Source organism: Suillus discolor (assembly GCF_016758755.1).
Source record: "Suillus discolor strain FC423 chromosome Unknown F5147scaffold_30, whole genome shotgun sequence".
Taxonomy (NCBI): Eukaryota; Fungi; Basidiomycota; class Agaricomycetes; order Boletales; family Suillaceae; genus Suillus; species Suillus discolor.
This window is the reverse complement of record NW_024541277.1, coordinates 323,980-343,545: the sequence shown is the minus strand read 5'-3', so window position 1 is coordinate 343,545 and position 19,566 is coordinate 323,980. Positions and strand designations below refer to the sequence as shown.

Below are 19,566 nucleotides of genomic sequence, written 5' to 3'. Positions count from 1 at the left end.
TCGTGATGCCATTATCGAAGCAGAAACTTTTCAGGTAACTGAATCACACGGACCTAGAGTCTTGGACCCAGCACTGGTGTAGTCACTTATCGATCATCGATAACTATCAATCATCAAACGGCATTCAGCTACATACCACGATAACGATAATCCTTTCTAAAAGTGTCAGAGTCAGACATGTCAGTATTATCATAGCTTATGTCTCGCCGTTTGACCTTATTAACAACTCTTAGATAATAGTATGTCTGAAGGAACTTGGGAAAAGCTTGCCCAGGTCGCTGTCAAGGGTGCCCAACATGACTCTCGCGAGCATCAGCCCCATCCGAAATGTTTGGAAGGGACCAGAGTGGCCCTTCTCAACTACATCTACGAGTCACTGGACCGTCCAGGAAAGAGCCAACTCATCTGGCTGCATGGCACGGCGGGTGTAGGAAAATCTGCTGTTGCATTCACCGTAGCCGAAAGAATGAGAGGTCTGAAAGTAAAAGAAGGAAGCAAGGAAAAGCGGCTTGCAGGAACATTCTTTTTTTCGCGCAAGCACACGAAGCGCCGCACAACTGGTTATTTCTTCGCGACTCTTGTCTACCAGCTTGCAAGAAATTTTCCCAGCATCCGGGAAGACGTGAATAGAATCATCCTCGACAATCCTGCATTGCTAGATCACGACACATCTCTTCGCGACCAGATGGAGGCGTTATTTCTCCAACCCCTCCAAAGGCTTCAACTCAGGCTACGTGAATGCCCACCTTTGACGTTTGTTATCGATGCCCTTGATGAATGCGCTTCTGAGTCTCCCGAGGACGACACATCTGAGAGCGAGCTCACTGATCTAATCTCCTTACTTGGCGAAGCTCTTCGCGAGCCCAATCTGCCCATCACCCACATTCTGCTCACGAGTCGTTCAGAGGAGTATATTCATAAAGCTATGCAGACAGAAGAGATACGTCCACTGGTGTGCGAGATACCAGTGAGAACTTCTGGGGATGGGGTTGCTGCCACTATCTCGTTATTCAGAGAGCTGGGCACTCGCCATCCCGATTTTCCACAGCCATCAACTGATGAACTTGCGCGGCTGGCGAGCCGAGCAGGCAGACGTTTTATTGTGGCGTCCACGATGATGAAGTTTATCGATGATCGACACAACGATCCCCGCGATCGACTTCAACTCATGCTCGAGTTAACGAGCGAACTGCTACCAGGAACAGAGGTGTACAAGTTGTACGACCGAATCCTTTCCACATGCACTGACCCAACACTCGCATACCTGCACTTGTCTGTTATCGCTGCCCTTGCAGACCCTCTGCCGATGGCACAAATCTCAAAACTTCTTGGCCCTGGTGAGGGCAGGGACGTCGAAAGTGTACTTGTACAGCTACGATCTGTGATAGATGTTCTTATTGACAGCAATCTCCCCGTGAATATCTACCACTCCTCCGTCCGCGACTATGTTTCTCATCACTCAAACTCCTCCCTCTGTCAAGTACACAACATCGCACCACCGCACTCTCTCCTGGCTCTGTCCTGTCTCCGCTTGATGGTGCACGACCTTCTAGAAAGCACGGCCCTTTTAGACGCATTCTCAGAATTAACAAAGCATAGCCAAGCTATAGGATCCCACGGACCTCAGAATTTAAAACATACATTGGACTTTATTGTCCAGCCACCTGAGCCACTGCAAATGCTTATAGGTCTACTATGGCTTTGGGGGCATCGTAATTCAGAATTGCAATTCTGGCTGGATACCCGGGATGGGCAGGCCTGGCTACAAACTAATGCGCAGATACACTGGCTGTAGACCAAAGGAGGGAAGGACTGGCTGCAGACAGAGAGAGGAGAGGACTGGCTGCACACTGAGGGAGGGAAGCGCTGGCTGCACACCAAGGGAGGGAAGCACTGGCTGCACACCGAGGGAGGAGAGGGCTGGCTGCAGACCCAGGAAGGGAGGTACTGGCTCGGGCAGACGGACGGAGGGAAAGGCTGGCTGGAGACCGAGGGAGGAAGGTGCTGGTTGCAGACTGAGGGAGGGATGGGCTGGCTGTGGACGATGGCAGGGAAGTACTGGCTGCGTACGGTGGGAGGGAAGTACTGGCTGCAGACTGAGAGGGGGAAGCAATGGCTCAGCTGGACCAAGAGAGGGAAGCACTGGCAGCTCCAAACTCCTAACACGGGACACCAGCTACTGATCCCGGAAAAGCCTAAGCATAATTTGTACCTCCACTCCTTGAATACATCTGGACCTGTACAGACCTCAGACGACACCCCACCCTCACTGACCTCTTCTACTGAGGCTGGCCTGCAGACCACAGGTGGGGGAGGGCCACTGCAGACCTTGGGTACACAAGCCTGGCTGCAAGCCCTGGGCGGGCGACATTGGCTACAGTGGTTGGAGACCCAAGTCGGGGGACACTGGCTGCTGAGCCAGGGTGGGCGAGACTGGCTGCAGACTCAGGATGGACAACACTGGCTTCAGGCTCATAGTGAGCGACAACGCTGGTTTCAGGCTGAGGTCGGGCGAGAGACACTACAAACACAGCACGGGAGAGAGTGGTTGCAGACTCAAGGAGGGAAGAACTGGCTGCAGACCCTAAGCGCACAAGGGTGGCTGCAGACCCAGGGAGGAAAAGACTGGCTGCAGACCTTGGGTGTCCGAGAGTGGTTGCAGACACAGGGAGGGAAAGACTGGCTGCAGACCCAGGGAGGAAAAGACTGGCTGCAGACCTTGGGCATCCGAGAGTGGTTGCAGACACAGGGAGGCAAAGACTGGAGACAGACTCTGGAGGGGTGAGAGTGGCTGCGGACCCAAGGCGGGCAAGAGTGGCTGAGGACTACAGATGGGCGAGAATGGCTGCAGACACCAGGAGGGAAAGACTGGTTGCAGACCCAGGTAGGGAGAGATTGGTTGCAGACCTTGGGTGGGTGTGACTGGTTTAGTGATGTGCGGGCCCGGCTCGGCCTGAAAGCCCCGGCTTAGGCTCGGCTTTGGGGGGCTTGGGCTTTGCAAAAGCTCAGGCCAAGCCTGTTACAGGCATCCGTAACACCTACTGGAGCCCCAGCTCTGCCTACACCAGCCCCCACTCTGCTAGACTCCCGATGTGGCGGAACACCGCCTGCACTTAGAAAGACAGTGGTCTGGACCGCTGTGACGCTGCCCCTGGCGCTATGACCCGCCCCTGGCCTAGACAGCCTTGTACCTGATCCATGGAGGCTGTATGCCTCATGGTCACCCTAGATCAGCGCATGTATACAGCATGTCGCTTCATGAAGATCCGGAGCGCTTCCTAGCGCCTCATGTACTTATGCGCAGTCGCACTTGGCGCTGCATGCTTGATCAGAGGTTAAGCCTCATGTACCTTATCTGACCCTCATGTCTTGTTATCATAGATCCTAGATATACTATAGATTACAGACTGAGCTTGAACACTTACATGTAGCACATATAAGTAGACAGATTATTGTACTTAGACTTTACTTTAATCTACTAGGTTCATCCCAGAACTTGTTCAGCTAAGCCTCCCAGCTCAGCTGCCTAAGACCGCACTTCTAAGTCGCTCCCCGCTTCTTAGCCGTATCCGCTAGCCCTGTATCTCGACGAGCGCCATCTTACTGAGATCACCGGAGGAACCCTTGACGTTCCGTCAAGCCGAGAACCACCCTCAGCTTCAGTAGGCTCACTCGAGCCGTCGCTGAGAAGACCTATCCTAGTTCACACACGCTGACCGACGGTCAGTGTAACAGAGCCATGAGCCCAAGCCAGGCCAAAGCCGCGGCTCGGCTTGGGCTCAATGACGGCTTTCTGTTACGACAAGCGGTCGTGTGCGACTAGGATAATCTAACAGCGACAACCACGACAGTGGTACCGAGTGCTGAGAGTCGTCGGCCTTTACAGACAAGCAAAGGTTGCGTACTTGAACGTAGCTCGTGGTGGTTAACGAGGGGTTACGCTGAGATGATAGCAGAGGTTACAGACAGTGAGAGGCGTCACTGAAGGTACGAGTCGATGTCGAGCAGGTAGCTTTAGCGGGACAAGGAGTTCAAGGGAAAACCTAGTTGATTGGACTAGTTTCTGGGTAGTACCTAGTAAGATTAAAGTAAGGAACATCTACTTTAATCTTCGACCTTATATAAGGCTACTCTATCGTGTCTAAGCTCAGCCTAAAGCTGGGTTCTAATATGCTTATCTACATGAGTCAGAGATAGCGTCCATGAGGCGGGCTTCTATTGTAGATAGCGTCCATGCGGTACGCTTCCATCAGAGATAGGATCCACGTGGTATCCTTCTATCAGTACATGAGGCAACGCGAGGCTTGCCTTCTATCTTGATAACATAAATAGGTCTTCTAGACCTATGTCGTCATGTCCATGTCACGTGCGGTCCAGACCGCTTATCTAAGCCGGCAGTTGCCGCTTATCGTCTCTCATCTATCATCATCTATCGTCGTCTGTCGTCTATAGAGCTGGTGAGACTCCGGTGTCGTCTATAGCCGTGCGGTGGCAGAGGGCTGTCTGCTGGCGGGGGACTCGTGCCATGTTACTGTAACATTACCCCTCTACTAGCGTCAAAGTCACCGACTTTGAGTATCCTGTGTTCATCGTCAGCTTCCATCGTCGGGGGTGTCGTAGGCGTGGAGACGGCTGGTACGGAGGGAGTTTCTGGTTCGGGCGAAGGCGGTGCTGGGTGTCTGAGCATGAGGTCCGCGAGCGCTTTATGGTTATGCTCCCAATCTAAGAGAGCTTCAAAGAACTTCTCTTCATCTCTAAACTCTTGGAGTACGATGCGTCCATTGAGTTGAGGGCAGTGGACCGACAGGTGGTCAGGTCCTAGTTCGTCGCAAACGCAACAAACATAATCTGGACACTTTCTGAATGAGTGTCCGTATCCTCCGCAACGCTTGCAGAGCGTGGTACGGGTACGATCTATGGTGGCCGCCTTTCTTCTTAGCGGGCGCACCGGTCGGGATCTTTCTTCAACATGAGGCCTTGCCTCGACTGTTCTGACAGCTTGGTTCGCGATGTCTGGGAAGTCGAGCGGAAGGAGGTGAAGCGCGAGTACGCGAATCCTTTTCTGTAAATGAAGCACGGCAAGTTTCTTCGTGCCTTCATCGAGGTCATCATGATTGGCTACGTCTTCCAGCAGCTTCGTGGTACGGATAATGCAGACGGCGAGGGAGGTTCCTGCACCGATTCTGGCATCTTGCTCGCCAAGGATGTCGTCGATCACTTGGGAGTACATGGGGGTGAGAATAGTGGTTTCGCTGAACGCATTGTTCTCAATCGTTCTGAGGATGCGTCCGTAGTCGGAGTCCTTCAGTGCTGTACGGATAGTTTCTTCTTCAATAGAGGTCGTCATGATGTTGGGAGGTTCTGGGGAAGGATGTTCTTGGGAGAGGCCTTATATGGCTTCCAGGTTGTTTCCAAGCTCCGCTTGATTTCTAGACTTATCTTTTTGTTAGAGTTCTTCTATCGTTATCTATCTAGCCATGAGGCTAAGATCTTCTCGTTATCGGGACACGAGGGGTGGTTCTTCACTATCAGAGGGGAGGTGCCGTGATAGGTACGATCTTCGTTAATCCTTTGTTTTATTCTTGGGATCAAGGTTCGTCTTCATCAGAGGGTGGTAATCATTGCCATAATGGAAGGGTGCGTTCCGTTATCTCTTGTTGATATGGTCGGCGGATCTAGAGGGTTCCGAGGGCTTGCAGGAGTTTCCGAGGAGTTCGTCTCATGATAGTTTTACCTCATTCCGGAGGGTCGTCTTCTTATCTTTTGTTGATCAGAGTCGAAGTCGTTCTGGAGGATTCCGTGGGATAAGGAGTTCGCCTCGTGATAGTTTAGCCTCGTTCCGGAGGATCGTCTTCTTATCTTTTGTTGAGATCTTTCGGATCTATCTGGATATCGAAGAGGGTTCTGTGGATAAGGGGTTCCAGGGCTGTGGGGACCGTTCGGGGAGTTCGTCCTTTCTCCTAGTTTTACGTCTTTTCGGACGGGCATAGTTTATCCTCGTTGCGGAGCATCGCGCAGTTTAAAGTCGTGCCGGACTTGCCGTAGTTTATTCTCTTTGCGGAGATCGTGCAGTTTAAGGCCATGCCGGGCCGTCGTCGAAGTCGTCATCAAAGATCATCAGAGAAGTAGTCGGGAAATGGTATTCGTGGTGGGGGTGTCGTGCGTGAAACGAGAATAAATCAGGGATTTTACCCCCTCAATAAGCCGTTAGTCTACCATGACTAATCTTCAGTCTAAAAATCAAGGCCGTCGTCCGGGCCTTCGTACTCGATGTCGTTTCCTTCTTCATCAACCATGCGCCAGTTGTGCGTCGATGGTTCTTCTAAATCCAACCATATGTTTTCAATGGGATTGGAAGCAGGGTGTGGCGCGTAGAGCGCCCGAGGTTCGGAAGCGAGGTGTGTTGGTTCTTCGCTTCGGCCATCGTCAGATTCCATATCTGTGAAGCGGATAAATTGCGGTCCGACTTCTTCTTCTTCCTTCTTTACAAGACGAGCAAACTCGTCAGGGTCATTTTCGCTCAGATCCTTCAAGCGATGGGCCTCGTTGATAATACGAACACGTTCTATAAACATGTCGAAGTCTGAGTCGGAAGATGGTTCAGGTGCGGGTTCCCGGTGTTGCATCATTGCATCGATGTTATCAGCGGGGATCTCCGCGGAAGGCATGGAGAGGTTCAGGGAATTCGGGATGGGGTTTTCATCGGCTGTGTCGGTGTCATCAGCCGGGCTTTCGTAAAACCTGAGTTTCTTGGCTGCAGGTGGTTCCGCCGTCGACACGGCTCTTCCTTTTCCGAGAACGGAGATCGGTTCTCCGGAAAATTCGAATTTAGGGGTCTGAGTTGTCTCTGGTTCAGGGGCCAGTCTGGGTGCCTTCGAGCGAGGCGGTTCTTCTGTCATAACTGCACGTCCTTTTCCGAGGACTAATGCAGGCTCCGCCGAGAATCGATAAGGTTCAGGAGTCTCTTCTTTCATCGGCTGAACAGCCGGTACGATCTTTTTTGCTGGTGTATCAGGGATGATATAGTCCGTAATCACCGCAGGTCTTACGACCTTCTTCTGAGTTGTCTCCGGATCAGTGGCCGGTCTCTTCTGCTCAAATCGTTTTGCCGCGAGGTCAATACGGGGCAGAGAATCCTTTTTCACGATTTTCGTAGATCGTGCGGTAGGGAGTTTCACGGATGGCGGGTTTCCGTGCGGTTCCTCTTGAACCGGTACAATCTTCGTTGTGGGTGCCAAGCTCATAGAAGCGAGGCTACTGGAGAAGGCGCGGGGAGTGGTCGGGGAGACGGACCTTTTCCTTTTCTGTGCGCCCTTCTTTTCTTCTTTCTGGAAGAGGGGCGTCTTGCCGTTTTTCTTCCGGTCGGAGTCTATCTCTTTTTCCTTCTTTCGGGAATCTACGGTGCTTTTAAGAGTCACCGTGCCGTTCGTCCAGTCGATGGCGGGGTTGTGGCTGATAAGCCAGGGTTGTCCAAGCATGAGCTTCTCTTTCGGAGTAAGCTCGGCGAGGTAGAACCGTTCGGTGCATACCCGTTCATCTATCTGGAAGGAGAGGGTGCAATACCTCTCTATTGGCTTCTTTCCGAAGCTGGATCCGTCAGCGTTAGAGAGCGTAAAAGGCTTCTCTAGCTGGTGCGACGAGATTCTGTGCGTCGTGCAGAAGTCCTTGTTGACAAAGGACTGGCACGCCCCTGAGTCGATGACCATAGAAGTCGCGATGGGGGTGTTTCTCGTTCTGGTTAGTAGGGTGGCATTCACCCGTAGTTCAATCTTCTTAACTCCGGTCTCTTTGATAGAGTTTACCCGGAGGTCTTCTTCGATCATCTTTCTCCGCGGGGTTCTGGGCCATTGTGGGCAGCCCGCGGCTTTGTGGCCAGTGACGTGGCATACAAAGCATCTTTTCTCGTTTAGGTAGATACGAGTTTCCTTTCCCGTAAGGTGGGAAGCGGCCAGGGTGTTGCGGGAAGTTGCCATATTGGAGATGGTTATCTTCGTTCTTTGTAGTGTTCCGAGCAGGAAGTCTTCTGCTGTGACAGCGGTTCTTATATTCTTGCGACTGGTCAGGCCGGTACGTTTCGGGGTTTCTTCTACAGATCTTCGGTAGCGTTGAAGATAGGTACGATCAGGGATCTGGCATCACAGATGGGTGACGTGCAAGTTATACTTTAATCTTTTGTTACGACAAGCGGTCGTGTGCGACTAGGATAATCTAACAGCGACAACCACGACAGTGGTACCGAGTGCTGAGAGTCGTCGGCCTTTACAGACAAGCAAAGGTTGCGTACTTGAACGTAGCTCGTGGTGGTTAACGAGGGGTTACGCTGAGATGATAGCAGAGGTTACAGACAGTGAGAGGCGTCACTGAAGGTACGAGTCGATGTCGAGCAGGTAGCTTTAGCGGGACAAGGAGTTCAAGGGAAAACCTAGTTGATTGGACTAGTTTCTGGGTAGTACCTAGTAAGATTAAAGTAAGGAACATCTACTTTAATCTTCGACCTTATATAAGGCTACTCTATCGTGTCTAAGCTCAGCCTAAAGCTGGGTTCTAATATGCTTATCTACATGAGTCAGAGATAGCGTCCATGAGGCGGGCTTCTATTGTAGATAGCGTCCATGCGGTACGCTTCCATCAGAGATAGGATCCACGTGGTATCCTTCTATCAGTACATGAGGCAACGCGAGGCTTGCCTTCTATCTTGATAACATAAATAGGTCTTCTAGACCTATGTCGTCATGTCCATGTCACGTGCGGTCCAGACCGCTTATCTAAGCCGGCAGTTGCCGCTTATCGTCTCTCATCTATCATCATCTATCGTCGTCTGTCGTCTATAGAGCTGGTGAGACTCCGGTGTCGTCTATAGCCGTGCGGTGGCAGAGGGCTGTCTGCTGGCGGGGGACTCGTGCCATGTTACTGTAACACTTTCAAGAACAAAATGATCTGAAATTCAATCTAAGCATATGTGTAACGGTGAGATACTAAAAGAACTTCATGAACCGTGTAGGCATGGATGCTGGTATCGTGCATCTGCCCGTGAGCATGTCTTTGCGCACATGGAAGTACTTGATGTGCGCGAGGATGAGCATGCTGTTGTGTTCACCTGTGACCGGGTGCATGATGTCTATCGATTGGTAGAGCTGTTGAGAGGCGATGTTGTCAGTGAGCGAGTGGGCTAGGCATGAAATGGAATTACCTCGCATTCCTTGCTAAAAGCACTTTCCTTGACGCGCGAGGCTGTTATTTGCACCTGAACACGTCATCATTAGCGGATATATCGTATCATAAACGTGCACACGTACCGAGTTTTCTCCATGAAGTGCTTGAGGAATTCGTCATAGATGCCTTCTTGCACGAAGATACGCAAACCTGCACAACACGTCTGACCGTGGTTCCAGCTGGTGAAATATGAGTGTAGTTTGCATGACAACACGGTATACTCACAAGATACCAAATGCAGCCCAGTTGACGGCTTGTTCAAGGTCTGCATCGTCAAAGATGATGTTTGGGCTCTTTCCACTGAGCTCAAGGGTGACATTTTTGAGGTTGCTCTTTGCAGCGGCCTCCATTATCTTGCGACCAACAAGGGTTGAGCCAGTGAAGACGACCTTCTCTATCCTCATATGCGAGGAGATGGCATTACCGACAGTGTTTCCGTAACCAGAGATGACATTAACCACCCTGGGTGGGAAGCCAGCCTCGTTAATAAGGTGAAGTTTCCATGCCATCATGAGCACTGCGAAGCGAATGAGGGCATGACACTCGAAGCGGCTGATGTGTACGCACATGGGAAATTCCATGGGATGATTTGACCCTATCAGATGAACATCAGAGGATGATCTGGGAGCTGATATACGTGTACTTACGACGACACCAATTGGTTCATGATGAGTATAGGTGAGCTTGTCTTCGGTGGTCTGCCGGATTGTTAGCGAATGAACAAAGAAATATCGAGGCCAATAAGGGACAAAAAGCCGCGGCCTGAGCCGCCAGCTCAGGCTTTTCAACACCTCAAGCCGGGCCCTGGGTCGTGGTCAGGCCCTGACTTGGGCCCGGCTCAGCTCGGCCTAATCAGGCTCGGCTTTGGCCGGCCCACGGCCTGAAGCTGGGCCATGCACATCACTAGACTGGTTGCAGACACCCCAGGGTCAAACATGGCGGTTAACGACTCTCTGGGTGACAATGGAAGAATACTCGAGCACATTAGAAGCAACCGGAGATTTCATCATTGTCCCAGATTCGCTTCTACAGCCCACTTTTCAAGTAATCCAGCAGTTCAGGAACTTGCCAGGATTTCTTGTTGTTTCCGGCCTTTTTGGCGTTAAGGCACCAAGATCATTCGGCCTTTATATCAACGTACAATCGTCCTTTACCGGACGTGGAGGCCATCTATGCAATGGTGGCCTTTATCAATTTCACAAGCCAAGCATGGGAACGAAGTCATTCAACTTCTGACGCTCTGAAGTATGCATGTCAAAACTGGGCCCTCCATCTCTCTCGAGCTCTGAACCCGCAGGATGAGAGGCTTACCTGTATACTTGAGTCTTTCTGGACTCATAATCTCCTCTCCTGGCTTGAAAGGCAGTGGTGTTTGAAGGATCTGCGCTCTTGCCTCACTATTCTACATGAAGGGGAAAAACTTGCACAGGTATATCACCATCCCAATGATGTTTTTCTAACCTTACTGACCTGAACTGTGTGCAGGACTATCTTCAAGCTCCAAGGTTACCTCTATCACGAGTCTGAAGCACTAGATGTTACGCGACATTCCTCGCTATGTGTCGATGCTTGATTTGTTTGGTTTCACGCATGTTCGTATATAGTACCGCCCATCCGATTCAACATTTTCTCTCGTTCACCAAAGCCTATATGCTTCCCTTTGATCGGCCAAAATAAAGGCGTTGTTTTAGTAGCAGAATATGGTTTAGATCCATAATTAGGAGTGACCTGGGTACCACACCCCTCTATGTCAAAATCGAGTTTAAATTTTTGCCTTGTTGATTACCGAGTCTGGCCCTCCTCATCGAGCTGAGAATATAAAACTCACTGCAACGGCCGGTAATGAACATATGATGCAGTTTCATGAATTATAATCTAGACATAGCCACAGGCTTGAATTATATACTGAAGACCTGACATTAACACCTGCCAATGCCGGTAAGAAGTACATTTCGTTCTGTATTGAGAATTGAGATATACCCTTGACCATCGTGTTCTGGTACTTTTAAGCTGTAGTTCCTCGGAGAGCTTGAATCAACAACTTTTGATATCTCCCTCTTCTGTACTGCGGGCTAAAGGGCAGACTGCTGGGATGTTGTGGACATATGCATGTGCTACATCGTGACTAGCCGATGAAATATTTCTCTCGATGGTCTGGACTCGGCTGTGAGCGTTCAGTAGCAGGGAAGTGAAAAATCGGCCTAGGAAAAATGTAAGTAAGTACATGCTTATGACAGACCCGTCAATCCTGGTCATCCATCCATCGGCTCTGAAATGCACCGTAGATGCTGGTATTGAAAGAAAAAATAAGTAGATGAATCTAGGCGGGTGCTTCTTGCTCACAGTGCAATCTAGCTGCCCACTCGCCAAACTGTGTTCCAGCGCTTCCCCCTTTAATCTCTCCTCAATTGCTCTCTCTCATTCTTTCATCTCACACACGCCCATCAATATCGCCCTCGACATGAGATGTATTCTGGACAGGAATTGAAATATGGCGAGCATTGATTCCATCCGCTACGCTCGTCCTAACTTTTGAGCCATTCAAGTTTTTAAGGTGCCGTAGGTCCCTAGCTAAATCATCGGAACTGTTATGTTCTGTTAGGAAAAGAAGACCGAACCTTTTGATTTGGCCCTCTCTTGAAGTTCCTTTTCGTGTTTTCTGCTACACCTTGGTGTTTTGAAAGGCATTGGTTGATGCGCTCTATGACACGCATGTTCGACTTCAGCAGAATCGTTAGTGACAAAGAGCAGAAATCGTGCAGCGTACACTGCGAGTGGCTAGTAACCAGGACTGGCTGACCATTTAGGCATAGGGCAAATGCTTGATTGTAGAGAAACCGCGCATGTTGGGAAGCCGAAGTATCAATGCATTAAATGAGCTTCAAAAGATTGATATTTTGTACAGGAATGATCAAGACACATTCCCTTAGCTCAAGATGTGCACTCTTGGAGCACGCAGGCCTTGGCCCTTCCGTCGAGGTAACAGATGTGGAGTTATTCATTCGGCCCCGAACAGTTTGAATCATTGAGCTTCAAAATTTGTTATTCTCGTAGAACGAAATCGGTTGGTGAGAGAAGGACCTGCCAATGAATGAAGGCCCGGGTTTACTCAAGGAAGACTGACACAAGTAGTGTTGTTGGCCGAACTCGTCGGAGACATAATTTAGATCTTATAACACAGTTTGAATTCAATAGAACATGAAAATCGACGTCCCTGAAGTAAGATGGTGTATGCTGGAGGACGCCGCCTCGCATCACTGTTCCAATCAATTCCAAAATTCACCCCCTTCAAGATCTTTGTTGTGATGATCTTCTCAATTGCAGTAGGGCATGTAGGTGAAGTAGAGTGTACGTTCCCTGATTTGGCACAACGCAATCTGCACAACGGTGTAATCTCTTAGTTGACACATTTAAAAGACTCAATAAAATTTGTACGAACCTTCGACAACACAGCACCATAAAAGCCGCGAAGGCTGAGAAGTCCACTGTTGTCAACATGCTCACATGCACACTCACAAGACGTTGACATTGCTGTTGGGACTGTAAATTTTGGAATATCCTAGACACCTCCGCTCTCGATTGAGCCTTGTGATGCAGATGACCTTATTGCTGGTCCAGAGAGTATCTTGCCTGATGACATTGCTGCTGAAGTTGCGGCTCTCAAAGAGTTGAAGAGGACTGAAGGAGTTCAGAGCATCGATGAAGTTGAAGTGCTCGAAGAAAGGACTTTGGATTTCAACGAATTTGATTAGACCGAACAAGCAATAATACTATTACTCTAGATGACGTTGAGGTTTTGCAATTGCGAGAGGCAACATTGATGTTATGGTGGGAATGTTTACCGTCACCCTGGGAAAACAATTTCAGTTCTACCCCCCATGCTCAGTGAACACAATCGAACAAAAACAAACATCTGAACAGAGTGAGATTCGAACTCACGCCCCCGAAGAGACCAGATGATACGCTCATTAATCGAGTTTAATCTGGGTTACACAAGGGTAATTGGACGAGTCTGTTCTACAGCAGACCCATTTCTCCCTTCAGGTCTTCCCGTGTCTCTTCATCTTGGGCCTTGCCTTTTGCCCCTGCGGCTTTTGCCCTGTGCATTTCAGCATGATGAACTTGCCATTCACGATCCTCATCGCCACCTCCTTTAGTGGAGATAGCAGTCTATGTCTAGCAAGACGAATCCGAAATGGCTCTCTGCCTTTTCTCACTCGAGTTTCTCGTCTCGCTAGGTACGCTGTTGTTGTCCATTCTGTTGGCTTTTTCTCACTCGAGTTTCTCGTCTCAATAGTATAGCAGAATTTGCACAATATTTATTATCATCGAAACTACATTTTCTCATGTCTGAGCATGCCGAATCTTCCTCTCCTAATGTTGAATCCTCCTCCCAAACAATCTCAGATTCTCTCCATCTGTCTGTCAGGGAAATTCAATTCGACCAACAAGCTGTTAGAGACTGTCTCGACATTGTCGACCATTATAAATGGGACGTTATTGAAAAAGGTGATGCCGCACTTGAAGTTCAGAGGATCTTACAAGAATCCGTTTCGGCCTCGTCATCTCTATCCCAAGTCCAATTCAAGAGCGGGTTCAGTCACTTCTTGGACCTCCTTGATAGAGTCAAAGAACCTTCCGAGTTACGACTTGGATCACATGAAAGAGAAGTTCACGAAGAAACATTTTCATCCTGAGCTCAAGAGGAAGAGAGATTGGGAAGACGTGAGAGATTCAGAGAGAAATCACGCCAACAAGAAACCAGTGAAGAGGTTGAGAGTGACAAATCTGACAAAGGAGATGAATACGTTCTCAGGGGAAAGCATCGCAGGCTTACCTCTGAACATCTCCAATTTTATCCCTGGTTGCAACCAGGAAATTATCGATATCTCCCCAGAAAGAAAGTGCAACGACTTACTCTCAAATGTCTTGAAGAATGGTCGGAAGACTCAAAGTATTATCGCAGACAAGTTACTACCACTCCAGGATGTCTGTCCTTTCCATCGTCACAGTGGACCCTCCTCTTCGAGGGACGAGCACCAGATCTTGACAAAGTTTTGTCGGGACACTATTCCACGACGATTGACCCAAAACAATCCCAAGTTCTTGGGAAAGGTTTCGAAATTTCCCTTAGTCAACTGACCACTACCCATCATGTCTGTTCCTATGGAGACTGGAGTATCGCCACTGACTTGTGGCAAGATGCCCTTGCCTTCATTATGCCTTGGAAGGAGGCAGAACTCCGAGGATATAGATGCTACATTTCCTGAATTTTTCGGGATGTCCACTACAGCGTTCACTCCCAAATCATTGACTTTGATTGAGCATGTCGGCTTGAGGTTGAAGCACGAAAGTACCTCCACTTCGATGACTTCCAAGAATTCTGGAGTCTCGAAACTTCCCACCTTTCTTCCCTCGGAATGGTCGCCTATTCAGAGCTCCAGCACCTCTCCTCCAACCCATCCGACAAAGTTTCTGGGAAGCCACAAGGTGGAGGACGAAAATTGTCACGTCAGGATTCGTCCTCAAGGGGAGAGGTTTGTCTTAACTGGAACCGCGGGGCATGTGAGAAGCCACCTACCGAATGTATCCGCTTCCACGTCTGCAGTAAATGCTGTGGCTCCCACAAGTGCACTGAATGTTCCCTGGCAAAGGGAGCTAAATGAAAAGATAGCTAAAGGTCCACGTTTTCGGAAACGGATGATTTGGGGAGATGACGGTACTGCTCTTAGTGGGACAGCGAGATGGACAGAGACTGCTGACCCTTTGCCACGTCCTCCTGCTTCTGAATTTCTTAATCTGTCAGCAATGAATACTATCGCCTCTCGACCTGACCTTTTTGCTGTCCGAACACCTGTCAATGTTGACAGGTTTGAAATGCTCCTTACCTTCGCTAATCACCCTAATCCTGCTTTCGTTCAAATCTGTTTGCCAAGGACTTCGTGAAGGGTTTTGGCCTTGGGCTAATACGCACTATGGATTCTATCCGACTACTCTCGACGTTCCTTCACCTTCTCTGTCTTTGGATCAGGAACGGAACTTCCTGCGGGAGCAAATCATCAAGGAGGAATCAGTGGGAAGATATTCTCGCAATTTTGGTCCTGACCTATTGCCGGCAATGTATAGCATGCCTATTCACGCTGTACCAAAAGATGGTGGCAAGTTTCGTCTTGTCACGAACCACAGTGCTGGTGACTTCTCACTTAACTCTATGATTTCGAAAGAAGACATCGCCAGAGTAACTCTTGACAATGTTCAAGATCTTGGAGATGCTCTTTGTCTTCATCGCCAATCTAACCCTCATGATACTCTTCACATTTGGAAAGCTGATGTGTCTAAAGCCTATCAACACATGCCTATGCATCTGCTGTGGCAAATCAAACAAGTTGTTACTTTCGAAGGTCAAAGGCGAATAGATCATGCTAATGTCTTTGGAGGCCGGGCATCTCAGCGCATCTTTCACGCCTTCATGTCCTTAGTTATATGGCTCGCAGTCTTTGTCAGGCTCATCCGAGCTTTCTTATATGTCGACGACTCCTTTTCCTTTGCCAGGATCAAAGACATGGCATTTTATGGGAAATATCGCAAGATGTTACCTCGAGATATGGTGTCGCTCCTGCTTCTTTGGGATGAGCTAGGAATCCCTCATGAAGAATGAAAACAAATCTTTGGATCACCTCTCCCTGTTATCGGCTTTGACATTAATCCAAACTCTATGTGTGTTTCTCTCAAGGTTGAGTCGAAGGCTGCTTTGGTGCAAGAACTAAAGGATTTTGCCAAGCATAAACGGAAGAGGTCTTTGAAGGATTTCGAGCATATTGCCGGGTCTTTAAATTGGGCATTGAATGTATGTCCCCTGCTGCGACCAGGGCTTGCAGCCGTCTATGAGAAGACTCGAGGCAAAACTAACTCGAAGGGTTGTTGTGGATCAACTGAAGTATTGTCGAAGAACTTCTCTGGGCCGCTTTTCACTTGGAACGTTCTAATGGGACCTTCTTCTTCAAATCAGTGTCCTGGAACCTTGACTCGCTACCAAATAATGTGGTTCAAGTTTTCTGCGACACTTCGGGCACTGGACTTGGTTTCTGGTACCCGGCGCTTAATCTTGGCTTTCAATCACCCCTTCTGTCTCAATCACCTGTGGAAGATATATTCTTCTATGAATCTCTTTGCGTCTCTTCAGCTATTCATGATGCTGTCACTCGGGTACCACCCAATGGTAGACTCGCTGTTTTCACTGATAGCTTGAACACAGTCTTCATGTTTAATTCTTTAGCAGGTCCTTCAGGCTATAACCGGCTCCTGATGGATATTGTTGAGGTTGTTCTATCTTTTCAGATCGACTTCCGAGTTTTCCATGTCTCAGGTGAACAAAACGTGGTTGCTGATCATTTATCTCGATGGCGCGCGGCAAGATGCTTGTCGTGTTAGTCTGGGCCTTTGAGTCCTATCATTTGAACCCCCTCGAAATGCGTTGGGGGGAGTGCAAAAATGAATATTCGGTCTTCGATGACTAAGCAGCCCATCCAGGCTGCTTGGTCAATGGAACATCTCATCCATGAACGTTCCATCAACCTTGGTCTAGCATTAGACCGTTCCACTAATCAAACCTACTCGTCGGCTCTCAATTCCTATGTCAATTTTTGCGATATTCATCATTTATCCCTTGATCCGACTGTCGACACTCTATCGTTGTTCATCACTTTCATGTCGGCGCACATTAACCCTCGCTCTGTGGACAACTATTTGTTGGGTGTGTGTAGTCTGATGGAAGAATACTATCCTCACATCAGGGCTAATCGCCGTTCACGTCTTGTTGCATGGACCCTTCGAGGAGCTAAGCATCATTTTGGGGTAGCCGTGAAATGAAAACTTCCTCTATCTCGTGCAGACCTCTCTTCTGCTCTTGAAGCATTACCAACAATGCCGTCCCATGATGACCTACTCTTTTCTGCTCAGTTGCTTGACGGTTTTTATGGGCTTATGCGTTTAGGTGAACTAGTTTGGCCGGATAATCCTGCACTCCAGGATCACTCCAAGCTCATCCTGCACTCCAGGATCACTCCAAGCTCATCCTACACACTTCACTTATCCTCTCCGCAAACCATCACTCTTTCAATTTGCCGACCAACAAGACAGACGTGGGTTTCGAAGGAAACACCATTGTTATACAGTGTTCAAATGAAGCGGACCCACAGTCTGCCTTTGTGTCTTATCTTGCCTCTCGTGACTCCCTATTTCCTTTTAACAGCTTTCTCTGGCTTCGTGCAAATGGCTCCGTGCCTACGCGAAGCTGGTTTATCCGCAAACTTCGCGCATTGTTTCCTGGTTCAATATTGGGCCATTCATTGCGTGCAGGTGGTGCGACATCCCTGGCAGTGTCGGGAGTATCAGCAGAACATATACAAGCGATGGGTCGATGGTCTTCTGATGGTTTTTGTATTTATATTCGAAAGAATCCTGCATTGCTTCACACTTTAGTTTTTAATGGCCGTGCAATTCACAATGGGTCTGGAACGAGGTCTAGTCCTTTTGCTACTATTTGATTTAGTATGTTATCATGTATTTTTAGCACGAAGTTTCTTAGTTCATCCTTGATCTTACTCCGACATCATTATTTTCATCCAATTCATCTCCCTCCCACATACTACCCTCCCTCCTTCTATTTGCTGGTATTCTGGCATTAATGGCATTCAAAGTAAATTTCACAGAGCTCGCTAAGCTCGGTAAAGCTCGGTAAACTCGGTCAAAAATAAGATTTGTTACACTACGGCTTGGGCCGGCATCGATTGGAGTCCCAAAAGACATGCCTGCCCTACGACCACGACTTCGTCGTTCTGCGCGACTACAGATACAGTCTCAAATCATCTCCCCGCGACGTTGCAAGACCGGGCTGAAATTTATGGAGCCACCACCAGCTCCTCCTGCACGGGGAAAGGGAAAACGCGGCAGAGGAGGTAAAGATAGAGCTACTACTTCTCCTACTATTTCTATCAGCTGGCAAGCGGTTCCCCAGTGGACCAATAGGCTGGTTGACTACCTCGTTGGACACCCACCAGATTGCCGCATTCTGTTCACCAGTGAAAAGAAGAATCCAGCCAACCGTGAAGCTGAGGGCCGCCCCTCAGGCAAAGACAAAAACAAAATCCATGCTGTCATTGCAAGGGTTATTTTCTCCGACGATCCTCAATACACGGTGCTCTACACGTCGAATCCCAACAGGTTTCAGGACTCTGTATATAATCGCATCGTGGCGTAAGTGATCCCCCCTATTTTTATAATCATCAATGCTGATCTGATCAAAGCCTCCGCACTAAATTTCGTGACATTCGTGCTGAATTTGAGTCAACGGTTGCAGGCATCGTGCCCATCAATTCAGAGACAAGCGTGAATTTGCATCGTGAGTCTTCTCCTCCCTACATGAATTCTTCTAATTAAATTTGTAGGTAAATACGAGAAGGACTTTCCCTGGTACGATCAGCTCTACTCTATCTGGGGCTCCCATCCATCATTCTCCACCAAAACGTCATCGTCAAAGCCGGGCGTTGATCACGCTGTAGAGACTCATGCCTCTCATTGTGCAATATGGCAGTTTTCACTGGGGAGTACATGGCACGAACTTGTAGCATCACTCTGTGTGCTACCCGCAGCTATCTCTATATGAGGCGCAGCTTTCCCGCGCAACGCGCGCCATGCGCGCGTACCTTTCCCGCGCTTCACGATGTATATGCGCGCGCGCTTTCCCGCGCTTGAGCGCCCTATAGCGCCAGCCATCCGGAAGCATCCATCTACTGTCCACCAAGTTCCCTAGTGCGTATATTTCCATTTCTCACATTTGCTTATCATTCCATCTTTATTTTTATCATGGACCCTTACTTACATATATCTTTACATACCTTACTCGGTAGCGCTTCGGCTCCGCATGACAGCGCTTAGGCGCCATACTTAAGCGCCAGCAGTACATACTATGACTTACTAACTTACTCTCCCACCAGAACGACAGAGGACTTACTGGTTACTACCCACTATTTACCTAGCAGAACATAGTAGAAATCTATTTGTTTACACCTCGCATCTCCCTTCTCTTGTCTTACATCATATCATCACCTAAGCAAACTCACTCTTACTCTCTCTTGTTTCCGCATACACGCGCGCGCATTCCCGCGCTTCGCGCATTCTCACGCCTCGCGCGCACCTGCGCTTTCCCGCGCTTCGCATTGGCCAACCAGTAGCGCTTTCAGTGCATACCTCTAGATCCTTGCTGCACTCGCTTCCCCTTTAGGGTCGAACACACTTGTCGTCTCAAGTATAGCAGACTAGGCAACGCACGACCTTACAACAATTATAGATACA

At 48.9% G+C, this 19,566-nt stretch overlaps 5 protein-coding genes across 5 annotated transcripts; 2 read left to right on the top strand and 3 right to left on the bottom strand.

The window, feature by feature from the left end:
• The first annotated feature begins 97 nt into the window (after positions 1 to 97).
• F5147DRAFT_636467 (uncharacterized protein) lies at positions 98 to 2,245 on the top strand. Its single transcript, XM_041432915.1, has 2 exons — positions 98 to 179; positions 234 to 2,245. The coding sequence occupies exon 2, from the start codon at positions 242 to 244 to the stop codon at positions 1,793 to 1,795; it is 1,554 nt and encodes a 517-aa protein (XP_041292442.1). The 5' UTR covers positions 98 to 179; positions 234 to 241; the 3' UTR covers positions 1,796 to 2,245.
• Positions 2,246 to 4,528: 2,283 nt separating this feature from the next.
• On the bottom strand, positions 4,529 to 5,347 carry F5147DRAFT_802229 (uncharacterized protein; the record flags this gene model as incomplete). The annotated part of the gene is made up of 1 exon (XM_041443294.1): positions 4,529 to 5,347. One exon carries the CDS (start codon positions 5,345 to 5,347, stop codon positions 4,529 to 4,531), a length of 819 nt encoding a protein of 272 aa, XP_041292441.1.
• A 3,628-nt stretch (positions 5,348 to 8,975) lies between these two features.
• F5147DRAFT_837296 (Aldehyde/histidinol dehydrogenase) lies at positions 8,976 to 10,150 on the bottom strand (the record flags this gene model as incomplete). Its single annotated transcript, XM_041444054.1, has 7 exons — positions 8,976 to 9,134; positions 9,191 to 9,244; positions 9,293 to 9,392; positions 9,439 to 9,730; positions 9,781 to 9,808; positions 9,861 to 9,911; positions 10,091 to 10,150. 7 exons carry the CDS (start codon positions 10,148 to 10,150, stop codon positions 8,976 to 8,978), a joined length of 744 nt encoding a protein of 247 aa, XP_041292440.1.
• A 2,377-nt stretch (positions 10,151 to 12,527) lies between these two features.
• Positions 12,528 to 13,320, bottom strand: F5147DRAFT_653228 (uncharacterized protein; the record flags this gene model as incomplete). The annotated part of the gene is made up of 6 exons (XM_041433759.1): positions 12,528 to 12,590; positions 12,653 to 12,698; positions 12,730 to 12,939; positions 13,001 to 13,082; positions 13,153 to 13,196; positions 13,235 to 13,320. The coding sequence occupies 6 exons, from the start codon at positions 13,318 to 13,320 to the stop codon at positions 12,528 to 12,530; spliced, it is 531 nt and encodes a 176-aa protein (XP_041292439.1).
• A 4,699-nt stretch (positions 13,321 to 18,019) lies between these two features.
• Positions 18,020 to 18,877, top strand: F5147DRAFT_774155 (uncharacterized protein; the record flags this gene model as incomplete). Its single annotated transcript, XM_041441572.1, has 3 exons — positions 18,020 to 18,468; positions 18,519 to 18,613; positions 18,660 to 18,877. 3 exons carry the CDS (start codon positions 18,020 to 18,022, stop codon positions 18,875 to 18,877), a joined length of 762 nt encoding a protein of 253 aa, XP_041292438.1.
• Between the last annotated feature and the right edge of the window lie 689 nt (positions 18,878 to 19,566).

Bases quoted from the DNA above. Each gene is read 5' to 3' on its own strand.
- F5147DRAFT_636467 (XM_041432915.1), top strand. From the start codon at position 242: ATGTCTGAAGGAACTTGGGAAAAGCTTGCCCAGGTCGCTGTCAAGGGT.